This window comes from Erpetoichthys calabaricus, chromosome 3, assembly GCF_900747795.2.
Source record: "Erpetoichthys calabaricus chromosome 3, fErpCal1.3, whole genome shotgun sequence".
NCBI classification, from domain to species: Eukaryota; Metazoa; Chordata; class Cladistia; order Polypteriformes; family Polypteridae; genus Erpetoichthys; species Erpetoichthys calabaricus.
The window spans coordinates 160284307-160302448 of record NC_041396.2 but is presented as its reverse complement, the minus strand read 5'-3'; the positions used below and the strand labels follow the sequence as shown (position 1 = coordinate 160302448).

Sequence of the window (18142 nt, the reverse complement as noted above, 5' to 3'; positions counted from 1 at the left end):
GTATCTATCTATCTATCTATCTATCTATCTATCTATCTATCTATCTATCTATCTATCTATCTATCTATCTATCTATCTATCTATCTATCTATCTATCTATCTATCTATCTACCCACCCAAGGGATGGAGCAATTGCCGGTTAAGGAACCACAATGAGTAATGGCAGTGATATGCAAAAAGACAGCAGCCTGATTCAATCAGTGACAAATGGTTGTCTACATTCCAAGAAACTGTCCAAAATGTACCACAGATCTAATTATTGGAGACATATAACCATTCATTGAAGTGGACGGCCCACTCTTTAAAAGCATACTGTCAGAATTCAAAACAGAATTAAAGCTTCACTACTGCTCACACATCACAAATGTTGTCTTGCAAAACCTGTATGAGGAAGAAGACTATGGTGCACTTGTGACTTGCTGTCATTACAGAAGCCTGGGTTTTTGTGTTAAAGATGATAAGGTGACAGTGACTGTGCATACAGTACTATAGATTAAAATGTTGAAATCACATATTTAGTGTTGAAAATGGCTACCTACCATGGGATATAGTCACACACAACACACATAATGTTACAGCATCAAAGCTACTCAACAGGTTTTAGAGCAGGCTGCAGCAAACATTTTCATTTGACAATTGCTAATAAAAATCAGTAATCATCTGGAAAATTCCTCAATCATTAATGTGCAAAAAAGGCATCAATGCCAAGTCTACTAGCCACCTTTGATGGACCAACTAATCTCTTAAATTAATCTGCCCTGTTTGTATTGGCACAGCCAGGCTCACTATCTTCACCTATGGGCTCTCGTTCCTGAATTGCATTTTATTAGGTTGACCTCTAAGTTTGCCCTCCTCAGCCAATAGAGCCAATATCCTTCCTACTGACATATATTTATCAGATGTGAGGCTTAGATTTAATGAAGGTTTTATCTATATGTAATTGTAGTCATCCTGGGCTGGAACTGGTGACCTGTCCAAGGTTGGTTCATGACTTAGGCCCATTGTTGGTGGAATGAGCTCTGACTCTCTGTGCCTTTGAACTTATAATAGTGGGCTATGAAAACAGATGTATCCTTTACTTAAAGCTGTGATTAGTGCTTAAACCTAAAAGATGCGATGGAGTCAGATTCAGAGACTCACTATTGCATTTTAAAGAATAAAGAACTTTGCAGTCACTGTCTGTGAGGAGTTTACGCATTCTCCTTGTATCTGAGTACACCAATTCCAAATCCCAAATGTGTGACTTAAGGTGGGTGTGCCTTTCAGGAGACTGGCGTCTTTTTCTGTGTTGGCTGAGCATTGTATTACTTGTGGTCAGGTCTCATTCTGATCCAGTTTGTAGTGCGTTTTTTAGTAGTGTTTTAGGAGTATATGAAGATGCTTTATTGTTCAGGCTCTCATTCATTATACTATATGTTTCATTTAACGGTTTCAAAATGACCGTTTCTATTTTGCTTTTTTCTATATCTATCCATTTCCATGAGTCCTTTGCAGTATCATGTGGAGCCAGGGCAGTGTCATCTGGAAGCAACGAACCAGTATCACTAGCACACTCGCTCAGACACTCAAACAAAGACAATTCAGAGTCACTTATATAATGTACTATGCACACCTTTAGGGGTGTGGGATGTGAGTAGAAAATCCTCTCAGACACAGGGAGGACATGAAACTCCACACTGATATACCTACAGTAAGTGTCTTTTGCTGTGAAGAAGCTAACCTAACCACTGTGCCAACCTCCTTCGCTTTAATGCATGTCATTTTTATGTATTTTTATCTTCCAAATAAACTTTTGATCTTTTGTCATGGGTTAATTCACTATACTGCATGCATTCTCTGTGCCAAGAATGGTTATGCTTAGTAAATAACACTGCTTTATCATTAAGGAATCTTCTTGAGTTTTATTCCACACACCATCTAAAGCTCTGCTGTCCAACACCAGTACAGCTATATTTTTCAGTTTCCATTCTGATTAATCTCCCCATTAATTCCTAACTTTACTGTATGTCCATTCTAATATATAATTAATTTGCTTCCCTATATCTTAAATTTAAAAGTACTGTATGTAATATATGTTCACTAGAATAGATGTCATTTCTGAGCACTATTATTCCATACCAATAACGGTGTAAACGTGCAGTGAATACACTTGGCTTGAGAATTCCTAGTTTTCATCCTCTTTCTCTGTACGTTTAACATTCGTTTGTTCAGAGGTTGATGCGCTTACTGCTTCCTGAGCAGCTCTTCTTTTCTCCACCCTAGTGACCCGCTTCTTCTCTTCTTTCGTTGGCATCTTTTCGCGTTAATACTGATTAAGTCAGTATTTGTGTTGCAATTACTTAGTACGTTTTCCTTAATTCTTCACTTAAGCTGGCACTTAAGTCTTCAATCTGCCTCAAGAATAATTTAAGATTTGAAGAGGTAGGGTGAGTGATGGCAAAGGTGGTAGGGATGAGAACGGTGCCTGCACACATGCACAGTACGACCGCTGCCAAGAGTTGATTCTACAATAAAATAAAAATAAAAAGAGTAATAAAAATCATCACCCCTAAAGTGGATAGTAGACATCACGTAGTATATGCGTACCAAATTTCAGGTCAATAGTTCAAATGGTTTGCGAGCTACAGGTGATTTAAAATCCTGGACAGACAAACGGACAGCCACGGTAGCGTAATATATATAAAGATGTGCATGTCTAAAATGTGGTATGGTGTCAACTAAGCTGTAAACTACTGTTTTTACTATAAATGCATAAAAGTTATACACTCATCAATGATTTATTGGAAGTTGCATTTGAGAAACGCTCTTCTGCCATTTGTTAACGTTTTACAGTTACTGTATACAGTGTGCTCTGACAGTCTACAGTGACTGCTTCATTCCTTACAGAGTATAAATGAGAAATTAATCGTGCCATTGCATCTAGAGCATGTCACCCACTGATACTGATGTGAGTTTTCTGTTATGATATGATCAAACAAGAAAAGGTTACCAATACTGAATACTGCTTTCAGGTCTGGGGATGGGGCACTCTACAGTGTAGCCAGAGCGAACCTGAAGATAGGCATCCGAGAGGCCAAGGCAGCATACAGAAGGAGGATAGAGGACCATCTGAGGAGTAACAACACCAGGCAGGTGTGGCAGGGTGACCAGCACATCACCAGCTACAAATCCAGCAACTCTTCAGCTGCTGAGGGAGATGCTTCTCTGACAGAGGAGCTGAATATCTTCTTTGCCCACTTTGAAGCGACACCAACAGCAGCTCCATCACTGCCGCCTGTTCACAATAGCAACACATTCACGGTGGAAGAGTGTGAGGTGAGGAGTTTGATGAGGAAGGTGAACCCGAGGAAGGCTGCAGGACCCGACGGGGTGGTTGGAATCTTCACTAGGATTTTCAACTAGTCCCTGTCCCAGGCCACTGTCCCATCCTGCCTTAAGTCCTCCATCATTGTTCCGCTACCAAAAAAATCCATCACGAACAGTCTGAATGATGTCCGCCCAGTGGCACTCACATCTGTCATTATGAAGTGCTTTGAAAAACTGGTGCGGAGTCATGTTATCGCCTGTCTGCCAGTAGACCTGGACCCATTTCAGTTTGCTTATAAAGCAAAGAGATCCACGGAGGAAGCTGTGGCCACAGCCCTTCAAGCTGCCCTGACCCACCTGGAGCAGCAGGGGAGTTACATCTGACTGCTCTTTGTGGACTTCAGCTCGGTGTTTAACACCATCCTCCCACAACGAGTGGTGTCCAAACTGGCAGATCTGGGACTTCCACCACTCACCTGTAGTTGGATACTGGACTTCCTGTCTGGTCGCTCCCAGAGGGTCAGGCTGGGTCCTCACACCTCCACTGCTCTCAGCCTCAACACCGGGACACCGCAGGGTTGTGTGCTCAGCCCGCTCCTCTACACCCTATACACATATGGCTGTGTCCCCACTCACCATAGCAACAAGATTATAAAGTTCGCGGATGACACGACAGTGGTCGGACTCATCTCGGGCAAGGAGGGTGAGTTGGCATACAGGGACGAGGTGGAGCGGCTGTCAGACTGGTGCACAGTCAATAACCTGCTCCTCAACACCACAAAAACGAAGGAGCTTGTTATTGACTTTAGAAAAAACAAAACTGACATCCAGCCACTCATCATTGGCGGGGAGGGCCCTGGTGTTCAGGTTTCTGGGCATTGAGCTGGAGGATGACCTGACCTGGAGCACCAACACCAAGGAGCTGCTGAAGAAGGTGCAACAGAGACTGTATTTTCTGAGAATCCTCAGATAGAACCATCTCTCCAAAAATCTGCTCCTTGCTTTTTATCACTGTTCCATCGAGAGTGTGCTCACATATGGACTGTGTGTGTGGTACGGCAGCTGCACTTCCTCAGAAAAGAAAGCGCTCCACAGAGTCGTCAGGACAGCGGAGAAAACAATTGGTTGTACCCTCCCCACTCTGGAACAAATCTACACCTCCCGATGCCGCAAAAAAGCAATAGACATTTCACAGGATTCATCACATCCCGGTCATTGCCTCTTCCAGCTTTTGCCATCGGGCAAGAGATACAGAGCAATGAAAACCAGGACAAACCGCCTTAAAAACAGCTTTTATCCAAAAGCAATCATGATCCTGAACTCAGAATAAAACTGCTCCGTATCATTCTCCCAATGTGCAATATAGACCTTAAGTCAACCAGTGCAATTTGTATATATAACAAGTGAAATTTGTAAGTTGAAATGTACTTTTATTACGATTCCTTTTCTTGTTTTTTTAACTCTTATGCCTTACACTGAGTCAACAGTATCTTCAATTTTGTTGTTCTTTTGTAAAAGTGACAATGACAATAAAGATCTATCTATCTATCTATCTATCTATCTATCTATCTATCTATCTATCTATCTATCTATCTATCTATCTATCTATCTATCTATCTATCTATCTATCTATCTATCTATACGTTTACAACCATGTAGCACTTGAATGATACAGTCAGAGAAGTCATCCAAAAGTTGCCTTTTGCTAAAGAATCAAACCTACAGTACATTCACTGCAAAACTAGATGTAGCCACTCAGCTCAATCTAAAGTGTCAACTTTCAAAAGCCACCAACATCTAATTCAAGTATTAATAACTGACAGGTTATCTTTTATTATTATCTTGTTTTAGTCTGTATACAAGACAATAAACCTGAACTTGAGCATTCTCATATATAAATGTGTTGATTGGCTGTTGAAAACATAGTTTGTGGCTAAAATGTAGTTATCAGTACAACATAAAAGTAAGCCATAAATAAATGTATATTGAATGCCTTAAAATCCTCTGCTTGTAGACTTTATTAAAACACAAGCAGATTTCCTCTCACATCAGAAAGTGATTGATTGGAACCTCTAAAGCGTGTGTGTGTTCTCTGTGATGAACTGGTGTTGCATCCAGTGCTGCTCCTTGCCTACCTCTGTGAGCGAGACTTTTAAAGATGGATATTTAAACACAAATTTTTGTAAAAGTTTCTACTACTTCAAACTGTTTGAAAGTCGTTACACCACTGGACTAATCTAAATGAATACATACTACCAAAAGACATTGAAGAGTACATGCAACCTGAGCTTCTTTAGATGGCAGATATTACATTTTATGTTGAAGACTTTGGTCTCCCTGAGGTGGGTTGGCGCCCTGCCCGGGGTTTGTTCCTGCCTTGTGCCCTGTGCTGGCTGCAATTGGCTCCAGCAGACCCCCATGACCCTGTAGTTAGGATATAGCGGGTTGGAAAATGACTGACTGAATGACTGACTTTGGCCTCCTACATTGCAGTGAATGCTTCTACCTTCTCATATTCATTCCAAGCAAACTCTCCATTAACCAGCCTTTAAAAGTTAATAGATTTTTTCACTTCCATCTCGACAAAGTGGATAAAGTCAAATCCATGTTCATTTATAATTTATGACCCTTATAAAAGATACGGATGATGTTTTCACACATCTTTTAGCTGTTACATCTAACATGTAAGACAAGCACACATCCTAACTCATTAATGCACTTTAAATTCACAGACTCAGCTCTAAAAAATAAATGTAGATGTCTTTTCAAAGAACAAATGTAATTTTTTTAAAAAATGAGCTGGTAGCTGGATTAGAATGAAATATGTAAACAGGGCTTGTACTGGAAGACGCACTTTTCTTTCATTTTAGTAGGGTATCTTTAGAAGGGTTTTCTTTTCTTTATAGAGTGGCACTGTGGCTCTCTATGGTACCGCAGATCTCCTGATATTGTTTATCTGCTTCACCACATGAGAGAGTGCAGGATGACAGCACATGGAAAATGTTACCCTGACCAAATACGAAGCTATCATTGTCCAGTCTGGGAAGGCAATGAGTGAAAAGGTGATAACCTCATTTGACCTGCTATTGCATGCAGCCTTTCGTAAACTGTTGTTTAAAAATATTACAAATGCATATGAATGCAGACTCAAGTTACTTTGAAGCTCAGAAAAAAATGAGTGTTATTTAGCACTGGCAGAGTGATGTTCAATAAACCTTCAAATATATTCATGGAATCTGCTTGTGCACTAAGAAAGAGAAAAATAAGGACAACAAGTAGAAAAAAAAGGTCTAGGCTTTAGAATGGCATGCGACTGTTCTCATTTCTGCTTTGTAATAGTATTAGCTGAACATTTCCAAACAAGACACTGAAGAATAAGCAACCAAATATTTTATAGGAGTTTTTCTAGGCATAACATGGAAGAAATTCTTACATACAATTGATAATAATATAGTGATATAATGAGAATTATAAAAATACATTAATATTACGGCAGATATTGTCATTTTACTTCTAATTTAAAATGGGTTCACTGAAAAGCAAATTTTATCAACAAACTGAAAGCTGCAATACAATATTTAAAGTAAAGTGGAAATTTTGTGAGACAAACCTTCATACTAGTCATAGGTTGAAAAGTATTTTAATTAAATACATATATTACAGACTTTCTGAAATATTTATTAAAATATATTAAAAGAAATTTATTTTTAAAATACTTACTGGGATACAAAGCATGAAATCTGTTGTCTGTGGAGTTGCCATGTGAACCTGTTCCACTTATATCCTTATATGTAACAAAAACCCCAAATAAAATAATTATTAAAATCTCCAAAGAAATAGCGAGGATAGGGAACTTGAGCCTCATGTTGGTCTGGTATGAAGATGGCATACTGACTCTCTGAAGATCTGCATGTGCCTGATAACAGAAAAGGAACGGATGACTGTTTATAAATTGGCTGCAGATTCATAAAAAGCCAATGACAGGGCAGAAAAGTAGGGGCTTGCAACTTAACATCCACCCACAGAGGGGTGGGAAAGTTTTGAGTGGTGTAGGAAAGGTTTCCTTCCCAAAATACTGTGAAGCTGTGTGCTGTTTAAGAGAAGCCCACATACCAAGGTCAACATGGAAATAATTTCTTTAGCAGAAAGATATACTGATGTCAACTGGCTGTATATATAATGTGCTTTATCTACTAAAATCCTTAAAGTGAATAGCAAACCCACACTTAATATTTTCATATTCTGCAAAAAATGTACTATTCGTTTTAAATAAAGCACATACAGTATATTTAAAAAGACTGGGACAGATAAACACTAATTTAACAACTGATCTGTATCAAAAGTCCCCAGAGACTAATCAAAAGCACAATGCAGATGAATGTAAAAAAAACATTTGTTGTAAAGTTTGGGTTTTTTTTGTTCTTTTTTATATCTTATATAAAAAAATATAATATATTAATAACACTTATATATTAATAACACTAAAAGAAATAGAAATATCTTGCTGGATAAATAATCTGCAAAGACAATGGAGAGTAGTGGAATACTGCTTCAGCTCATCAAAGTAAGGCACAGGGGCAATGGAGCAGCTGAATTCCGATCTGCTTGGGGCAGCAGATCAGTGTATCTCTCTGGAGTTGGACGAGAAGGTCAATAACTGCTTTAGGAGCTTCATTTGAATCCAGCCTGGTCATTGTTTATGCACACTTTACACACTCCGTGAATTGTCCTCCAAATATGTCCGTTTTCTCACATCACAGATATACAGTGGATTCAGTAAAAATGGACACGCCTTCACTTACTGCACACTTCGCTGTGTTGTTGATTTTATTTTAAATGGATAAATTTGCTCTTTTTGTCCATCAGTCTACATTCATTTACCCATAATGACAAAGTGAAAATATATTCTCATAAAGGTTTGTAAATTTATTAAAAATCAAAACCTGAAATCTCTCATTTCTGTAAGGGTTCATACTCTTTGCTGTGGCACTTGTTTCCTGTTTGCTTTAATTATCCTTGAGATGTTTCTAGAATTTGATTGAAGTCCATCTGTGGCAAAGTCAAAGTGAGTTTCAGTAGTGTTCTGCTGAGATGGGAGAATCTGTCAGAAGGATGACCATCTCAGCAGCACTCCCATCAGTCAGTTGTTTATGACAGACTGGCCAACTCATTTGGAGTTTGCAAAGCAACATTTCATGCGCTCTGAGCTCATGAGGGAAAAAGATTCCTTGATATCTCCATCTATCCATCCTTTGTCTACTGCTTATCCGAAGTCGGGTCGTGGGTGCAGTAGCCTAAGCAGGGAAGTCCAGACCTACCTCTCCCCGGCCACCTCTTCCAGCTCCTCTGGGGGGACCCCAAGGCATTCCCAGGCCAGCCGTGGAGATATAATCCCTCCGGCGTGTCCTGGGTCTGCCCTGTGGCCTTCTCCCAGTTCGACATGCCCGGAACACCCCCCTAGGGAGGCGTCCAGGGGGCATCCTGACCAGATGCCCGAACCACCTCAGCTGACGCTTCTCAATACTCCGAGTCTCTCCCAGATAACTGAACTCCTCACCCTATCTCTAAGGGAAAGTCCAGCCACCCTGCGGAGAAAACTCATTTCAGCCGCTTGTATCCGCGATCTTGCTCTTTCGGTCACTACCCAAAGCTCGTGGCCATAGGTGAGGGTACAAACGTAGATCGACTGGTAAATCGACAGCCTCGCCTTTTGGCTCAGCTCTCTCTTCACCACGACGGACCGTTGCAGAGCCTGCATTACTGTGGATGCCGCACCGATCCTTCTGTCAACCTCCTGCTCCATTCTTCCCTCACTCGTGAACAAGATCCGAGATACTTGAACTCCTTCACTTGAGGCAGTAATGTGTTCCCAACCCGGAGAGAGCATTCCACCCTTTTCTGGCTGAGAACCATGGCCTCGGATTTAGAGGTGCTGACTCTCATCCCCACCACTTCACACTCGGCTGCGAACCGCTCCAGTGAGAGCTAGAGACCACTGTCTGTTGAAGCCAACAGAACCACGTCATCCGCAAATAGCAGTGACGAGATTCTGAAGTCACCAAACCAGACCCCCTCTGCATCTTGGCTGCGCCTAGAAATTATGTCCATAAAACTTATGAACAGAATTGGTGACAAAGGGCAGCCCTGGTGGAGTCCAACCTCAACAGGAAACTAGTTCGACTTACTACCGGCAATGCGGACCAAGCTCCTGCTCCTCCTGAACAGGGACTGAATGGCTTTTAACAACGAGCCTTGTACCCCATACTCTTGGAGCACACCCCACAGGATACTTCGAGGAACATGGTCGAATGCCTTCTCCAAATCCACAAAGCACATGTGGACTGGTTGGGCAAACTCCCATGCCCCCTCCAGGATCCTGGCCTGGGTGTAGAGCTGGTCCAGTGTTCTACGGCTGGGATGGAATCCGCATTGTTCCTCTTGAATCTGAGATTTGACTATCGACCAAACTCTCTTATCCAGCACCCCTGAATAGACCTTACCAGGGAGGCTGAGAAGTGTGATCCCCCTATAGTTGGAGCACATCCTCCGGTCACCCTTCTTAAAAAGGGGGACCACCACCCCGGTTTGCCAGTCCAGAGAAACTGCCCCTGATGTCCATGCGATGCTGCACAGATGTGTGAACCAGGACAGCCCCACAACATCCAGAGCCTCGAGGAACCCAGGGTGAACCTTGTCCACCCCAGGGGCCCCGTCACCTCTGAGCTTTTTAACTACCTTGGTGACCTCAGCCCCTGATATGGACAGGCCTCTAAGGAAGACATGCTGGTGGGATTGAGAAGTTCCTCGAAGTATTCCTTCCACTGGTCAATAACGTCTACAGTTGAAGTCACCGTGCCGACCGAAAGTTGTTTTCCATGGCTTCCCCCAACTCCTCCCATGTCCAAATTTTTGCCTCTGCAACAGCCGATGCCGCCATACACTTGGCCCGCCGGTACCCCTCAGCTGCCTTTGGAGTCCCACTAGTCAACCAGACCCGATAGGACTCTTTCTTCAACTTGACAGCCTCTCGAACCCTAGGTGTCCACAACTGGGTTTGTGGATTGCTGCTACGAGAGGCACCGACAACCTTGTGTCCACAGCTCCGTTTTGCTGCTTCGACAATGGAGGCTCGGAACATGGCCCATTCAGACTCAATGTCCTTCACCACTCTTGGAATGAGATTGAAGTTCTGCGGGAGATGGCACTTAAAGATCTTTCTGACCGGTTCCTCTGCCAGATGTTCCCAGCAGACCCTCACTAAACGTTTGGGTCTGCCTGGTCTGTCCTGCAGCCTCTCCTGCCATCTGATCCAACTTATCACCAGGTGGTGTTCAGTTGACAGCCCAGCCCCTCTCTTCACCCGAGTGTCCAAGACAAAAGGTCACAGATCTGATGACATGATTACAAAGTCGATCATCGAACTGCGACATTGGGCATCCTGGCGCCAAGTGCACTTATGGACACCCTTATGCTCGAACATGGTGTTCGTTATGGACAATCCATGACCAGCACAGAAGTCCAACAACTGAACATTACTCGAGTTTAGATCAGGGAGGCCATTCCTCCCAATCACACCTCTCCAGGTTTTACTGTTGTTGCCGACGTGAGCGTTTAAGTCTCCCAGCAGGACGATAGAGTCCCCAGAAGCTGTGCCTCGCAGCGTTTCCTCCAGGGACTCCAAGAAGGCTGGGTACTCTGAACTGCCGTTTGGTGCATAAGCGCAAACAACAGTCAGAGTCCTTCCCCCAACTCGAAGGCGCAAGGAAGAACCGTCTCGTCCAACGGGGAGAATCCCAATGTGCAGGCCTCAAGCCGGGGGGCCAGAAGCAAGCCCACTCCTGCCCAATGCCTTTCACCCACAGCAACTCCAGAGTGAAACAAAGTCCAGCCTCTCTCAAGAGGAAAGGTTCCAGAGCCCAGACCGTGCGTAGAGGTGAGCCCAGCTATATCTAGCCGGTACCTCTCAACCTCTCGCACCAGTTCAGGCTCCTTCCCTGCCAGAGAGGTAACATTCCATGTCCATAGAGCCAGTTTCGGTAACCAAGGGTCGGAACACCAGGGCTCCCACCTTCGGCCACCACCCATATCACATTGCACCCAACCCCCATGGCCTCTCTTGCAGGTGGTGGGCCCACAAGACAGCAGAACCACATTGCTCTTTCGGGCTGAGCCCGGCTGGGCCCCGTGGTCAAAGGTCCAGACACCAGGCACTCGCCACCGAGCCCCTCCCCCAGGACTGACTCCAGGGTGGGGCCCCAGGTACCTTTTCCCAGGCAAGGGAAACACCGATCCTTGATTTTAATCCATGTGGGGTCTCAGGACCTGAGACCTGAGACCCCACATGGATTCCTTGATATAATGATACAAAAATTGAACTTTCTGGGTGGAACTTCAAGCACAATGTCTAGTGAATACCAGGCTCATCACCTGCCTAATACAATTCCTGTAGTAAAATGTGGTCAAGGCCATCTTAGCGCATGGGCACGCTAGGCAGTTGCCTGGGGGTCCCATGGGCATAGGGGCCCCATGCTAATCTATGTATGTTGTGAGTTGCTGAGTGGTTGTGTAGGTAGGGGCCCCAGTGCACTGCTTTGCCTGAGGACTTATAATGCTGTTAAGATGGCCTTGAGCATGGTGGTGGCAGCATTATGCTGTGGGGGACTGGGGGACTGCCCAGAATTGAAGGAAGGATGAATGCAGCCAAATACAGAGAGGTCCTTGAAGAAAACCTGCTCCAGAGTGCATGTGACCTCAGACTGGAGTGACAGTTCACCTTTGTGCATGCCAATGACCTGAACCATAAAGCCAAGACAGTGCTGGAGGGCCTTCAGAACAAGTCTCTAAGTGTCCTTGGGTGGCCCAGCCAAAGCCCATGAAGCACCTGTGGAGAGATCTGTAGGTGGCAGTTTATAGATGCTTCCTATCCACTCTAATGGGGCTTGAGAGGGTGACATAAGAAAACTGTGATGAAATGACCACATCCAGAAATGCAAAGCTTGTAAAGACTTGCCTAAGAAGACTTGACACTATGGTTGCTGCCAAAGGGGCCTCTAACAAAGTACTGAATTAAAGGTTTGAATACTTATATGAATGAGAGATTTCAGCATTTGATTTTTAATAAATTTGCAAATCTTTCTGAAAACATGTTTTCACTTTGCCATTACGAATTACTGAGTGTGGATTGATGAGTAAAAATGGCAAATTTATTAATTTAAACTTAATCTACTACACAGTAAAGTGTACAGAAAGTGAATACTCTGAATACTTTCTGAATCCATTGTAAATCTCTGTCATTCGATTAAAGAGTTTTAGCTGTCTGGAATTTTATGGCAGACAAATTCCAATTCTACAGTTCCAAGAATGTTTCTTGATTTACAGCCATATTGATTTAAGTTGTGGTCAAAAGTGAAACTTCCTCACAGCAGTGCAGATGCTCTTTCCTAAACATACAGCCACATACTGGATTACATTTTGAAGAGAAAGGCAGAGCTGACAGGAACCATGTTAGTAATGTGATCATTCTGCTGGCTTAAAGGGACCAGTTTAAAGGGGGCACAAGAAGGGGTTGTGGCTAAAACGGGAAGACTTCCATATCTGTCCATATCCCTCCAACCTCTGGAAGTTGCTGAAGATTTAACCCGGCAAGTCATTATACATCACCAGTGTAGTTTAAGACCTAGTTGTGCCCAACACACCTTTCCATTACTAACATTTTTCTGCTTCATTTTTTTTTACAATATTTATATATTGTTCCCATTATATATATTATGTCCCACTTCCCAAGGAATATGAACAGACTAAAAGTAGGGCATTATCGTAATTTAAATGATTTTGCAATTAAAGTCAAATGGGCTACTTTTGAAGCTACTACATGAAATAAAATACTTGGCCCTGCATTATTTTTTGATTTGTTTTCTTTTCTAATTTTTTTCAGGATTTGTATAAGGTCACATGTTGCCTGAAACACCTACTCAATGCTCCTATTTATTCAAATACAATATCTCTGCCCATTGGGCACATGGCCCTGTCCAGTAGGACTGAAATGAGATACTCCCTCGAGTACACTATCCTATCCCTTGAAATTCAAACAAACGCTCCTTTTGAAGTAAAAATGTAAGGAGGATACTCCCATCTCTCCTGTGTGCCACTAAAGGAATGATTAATGGCAGTAAGGAGACAAGATAATTTAACCTTATTACTGTGTGAAGACGGTTCGGGTTGGAGATGGTGGCACTGACCAGAAAGCAGGAGACAGAGCTGGAGATAGCAGAGTTATAGATGAAAAGATTTGCATTGGGTGTGACGAGGATGGATAGGATTAGAAATGAGTACATTAGAGGGTCAGCTCAAGTTGGACGGTTGGGAGACAAAGTCAGAGAGGCGAGTTTGCATTGGTTTGGACATGTGCAGAGGAGAGATTCTGAGTATATTGGGAGAAGGATGTTAAGGATAGAGCTGCCAGGGAAGAGAAAAAGTGGAAGGCCTAAGCGAAGGTTTATGGATGTGGTGAGAAAGGACATGCAGGTGATGGGTGTAACAGAACAAGATGCAGAGGACAGAAAGATATAGAAAAAGATGATCCACTGTGGCAACTCCTAATGGGAGCAGCCAAAAGAAGAAGAAGACTGTGTGAAGACGGTTCCAAGCTGTTTCTTTGCGACTTTAGAGGACTTTGTGCTATTTTAGATGGGCAAGTGTGCAGCCCTGCACTAAGATTGCTGTTGGTGATGGTTTTCTAAGAGAATGAAACAGCTAGATATCTAGCCACCTGACTACTTTAAATTTTACAAATAAGTGCTAAAATCTGGAGTGACATTAAATTTTAAAATCATCATGCCTTAGGAAGATAAATGAGATTTTTTACATTTTGAAGTCATGTAACATTATCTTTTTGGATAAAGCTATCTAAATGTACATTATAAAACATTAAAGTCTAACCCACTCCTAGAACATGAAATACTCTTTAAAATTATGTGGTTCTTGATATTAATTACACACAGAAACAGATCAGAAACCAGGCTGTACAAATTCATATTGTTCATTCACAAAAGAAGACAACTTAGTTGCTTTCCAGAAAACCCCTCAATGCTGTGTACCTTAATTGGTCCCAAATACAAATGATATTATATGTTTTTACCTTTTTCAGATGCACGATGACAGAGTTCTTCACTAACTCAATTTGCATAACAGTGTTTATTGTAAGAATACATTGGGCTATATTAGAAATTAGGTGAAAAATTTTCATACTACACGTGAATCAAAGAATTATAACTTTGTTATTGAATTATAGCTGTTATTATTGGAAATAACACATTTACCAATTATCTATCTATCTATCTATCTATCTATCTATCTATCTATCTATCTATCTATCTATCTATCTATCTATCTATCTATCTATCTAATAATACATCCTAGTATTATAGTTAGACTTTTTCTCTAGCAGCATACTGTTAAAAAGGACAGTTATTGAGATCAGAGTTGGCCAGCCCTGCACTAGGAGGCTCAATTGTACCTACAGTCCATCATTTATTAGGGAAAAATTCTCTATCCCAGATTCGCTTTGTAAATCCTATATAAAGACTTTAAGGACTCCAGCAAGTATACAGTATAAGAAATTTATTTAACAAAGACGACTCGGGAGCATAGTCCTGCACTGTAATCACGGATACGCCAACAATTCTTTGTTTAGATAAAGTTATTATAGATACGAAAATACAAGAGCATCTTTATCATATACTGTAGCTAATAACATGCACATCTTTAGGTGAGCACATTTGCTTAAAAGGTAAAGTAGGATGATCTAGACATCATAACAGAATATATTCATGGTGCTTATACTCAAAGTCAGAAGCTGCTTCCTAGAGAAATATCTGCAAACTTCACCCTAATAAACAAAAGATGGTATGAAAAGTGTTTGGTAATCTTATGGTATCCTTTCAAAGATAAATTCAACACAGCTGCATCTCTTAGAAGAATATTTGTTTATTTAACACAATTAGAAAAAAGTTGAGCCTAAGAGTTCAAGATGCTAAAGTGTTAAAGTAGCACATTCCAACCATTTTCTTAATTTCCTGTCATTCCTTGTTTTCATTTTAACTTCCAATTAACTAGGTGACTCACCGCATTGTCAGACTTTTCGTTCTCTTTCAAATTTTGCTTTTGACAAGCAATAGCCTTACATTGTTTCTACAGTTTTTGTTTTCATTTTTTTTTGCTTGCTTTTTATAATTTTTTTATTTTTATTTGTTTACTCCAGTGCCTGGTCATTGTCTGTGCTGAGTTTGCATGGGGACTCAAACCTTGTCTCTTGTACAGTACCAGGGGTACTGTCTATACCAGGGGTCCTCAATCACAGTCCTGGAGGGCCACAGTGACTGCAAGTTTTAGTTCTAACCCGGCTGCTTAATTAGAAAGCAATTCTTGCCAATAATTTAATTTCATGGCTTGCTAGTGCTTTAACTCTGCTATGTCAGGTATTTCTCATATCCTAGATTTTCTTCCCCTTTCTAAGGAGATCATCCAAATGATTTGAAGGCTAAAATGGATGAGTAATTGTCAGTCCTTCACTTTTTCCTCTTCAATTTCCTTCCAAGTATTTAATTTAACCCAATAGTGCATGATAAATGTAAGAGCCATTTTCCTTGTTCTATAAGATTCATGAATGTTTATTAGATGCCAATGCATAAACTATGGAAGGTTCCTATAACCCCCATGAATAGAATCGATTTGGTATGTTCTTGCCATTTCTAATAGCTTGGAGTAAACATCACTGTTCAGTTAGTTAGTGTCAGCCTTGCCTTGTATAAGGTGTAGAGGCATACGGTTTTTAACTTTAGTGTAGCTGCTAAAATATATAAGGTGTCATCAGGCACGGGTAAGACGCATGTCAAAAGAATTCTCAGAGTCCAAGAGTTTGTTTTAAAGATATTTAGTGAAAGGTAAAAGTAAATAGTCCACACAAGAATAAAAGAAAAAATAGTTACACACGTAGAATAAAAGGCAAAAAAAAAGGGAAAAATTAATCTTCTATAAACTTAGCTTTTCTTGAAAGACTTTAGTATTTTTATACTTAAAGGTTCATAATTTCTTCTTTCCTACTTAAAGGTTCTTAATTTCTTCTTTCCTACTTAAAGGTTCTTATTTTCTTAAAGGCTCTTAAGCCGGTTGGCACATAGGCAAGTGCCTAGGCACGATAACGTGCAGTCACGGATAATTGTCTATATTTGTAATCCATTTCTGATTGAAGTTTGAAAGTCGCTTTGAATATGACGTTTCTACAATGGAGAACCATCTCCATGACGACGGAAAGCCATTCAATACAGTGACAACCAAACTTCAATCAGAAATGGATTACAAATATAGACAATTATCTGATTCTATGAAGAACATAACGGATTTACAAAAAAATGAATATAACTGTGAAAATATAAAATTAACTTTCGAGAATCAGTTCGCCAACCTGAGAATGGAATACAAAAAGTTAAACGTCAAACTTTTATCCATCCAGAACATCGAAGATGCAAGAATTCATGACTTTCTACGTAACAATGAAAGTAAAAACATTTCTCAGCAACAGCTTTATGAACAACAAAATAAAACACCAGCACCTCTTCAGCAATTGCACTATGAACAGTGTCATGATCAACTGAAAGAACAACAGTATATGACTCAAGTGTCTTATGTGTCATACAGTAAAATCCCAATATTTGACGGCGATCCCTCGAAATATGTGGATTTTATAAGAGCTTTTGACCGAGATATTGACGATGTGATAGAGAATCCGCAAGACAAATTGGATTTTTTGGCACAGTTTACAAAAGGTCAGAGCGATTATGCGATCTCTCCTGGCGAATATACGAACATTATGCCTGACTTACAAAGCGGACAACAATTTGAAAGTAACAATAACATTCGTATTAAAGTCTGTAAACTTCCTCAAGATCTACAAGCACCGCGGCAATGCAAAGTTCAGAGTATTGAAAGTATGGAGAGCAGGCGAACCTCTCTCGCTGATCCTGCGAACGTTCTGGACAAACAGACAACATCAGCTTTGAACCCCGTGTGCAGCTCAGCTCTACAAAGCCATACCTTCAAGCAAGAAAAGGACAAAGCTGATCAAGAGAAATATCCTTTGAAAGGCATCCTAAGAGAAAGCAGTTTTGCTACAAACATTTCTGCTGCAAACGAAAAAAGGGATACAGACACCTCAGTCGAAATGGCGGAGATAGCTGGACGTACAAGCGGTAAGCTCTGTCATTTTTGCAATGAAAATCACGATCTTAATGAATGCAGTGCAATTCAGAAACTAACTTATGAAAGTAGAATTGACTTTTTGAAATCTAAAGGCTTATGCTTTAAGTGCCTTAAACAAGGACATTTTAGTAAAAAATGTGAAGAAAAGACTGAATGCCAAATATGTTCTCATTTACATCTAGTAATTCTGCATATGAATAAGGAAAAAGGCACCGACGATAAAGCCGGACCTCCTAAAGAGGAGAACACTAAGTCGGAAGAGAAGAATGTTTCTTCTGCCCATTTTTCTGTTGAACCGCAAGAGACTTGTACTGATACCGGGGCCGGTAAAGAGTGTGTCTTAACTGTGACTCCAGTAGAAGTTAAGTCTGAAACGAGTGAAAAATGTGTAGAAACATCTGCTCCAAAAGACTCAGCAAATCAGTTATGCCAGAAGAGGCAAAGCACCCTGCAAACATTCAGAAGAATTCGCATATTGCTACTGTCATTATGCAACAAGTTCATAAAGAAATTAGACATTGAGGGCGTAATTACAAGATGCTACACCCTGAAACTCCTTGGTAAAGACAATACCAGATGC

At 41.1% G+C, this 18142-nt stretch overlaps 1 protein-coding gene across 1 annotated transcript in view; it reads right to left on the bottom strand.

The window, feature by feature from the left end:
• Positions 1-7241, bottom strand: part of rhag (Rh associated glycoprotein) — a 58298-nt gene extending 51057 nt beyond the window's left edge. The window contains exon 1 of the mRNA XM_028797451.2: positions 7027-7241. Coding sequence (XP_028653284.1) covers positions 7027-7195 — 169 coding nt within the window. The 5' untranslated portion in view covers positions 7196-7241. The remainder of the gene's footprint in view (positions 1-7026) is intronic.
• Positions 7242-18142: the final 10901 nt, after the last annotated feature.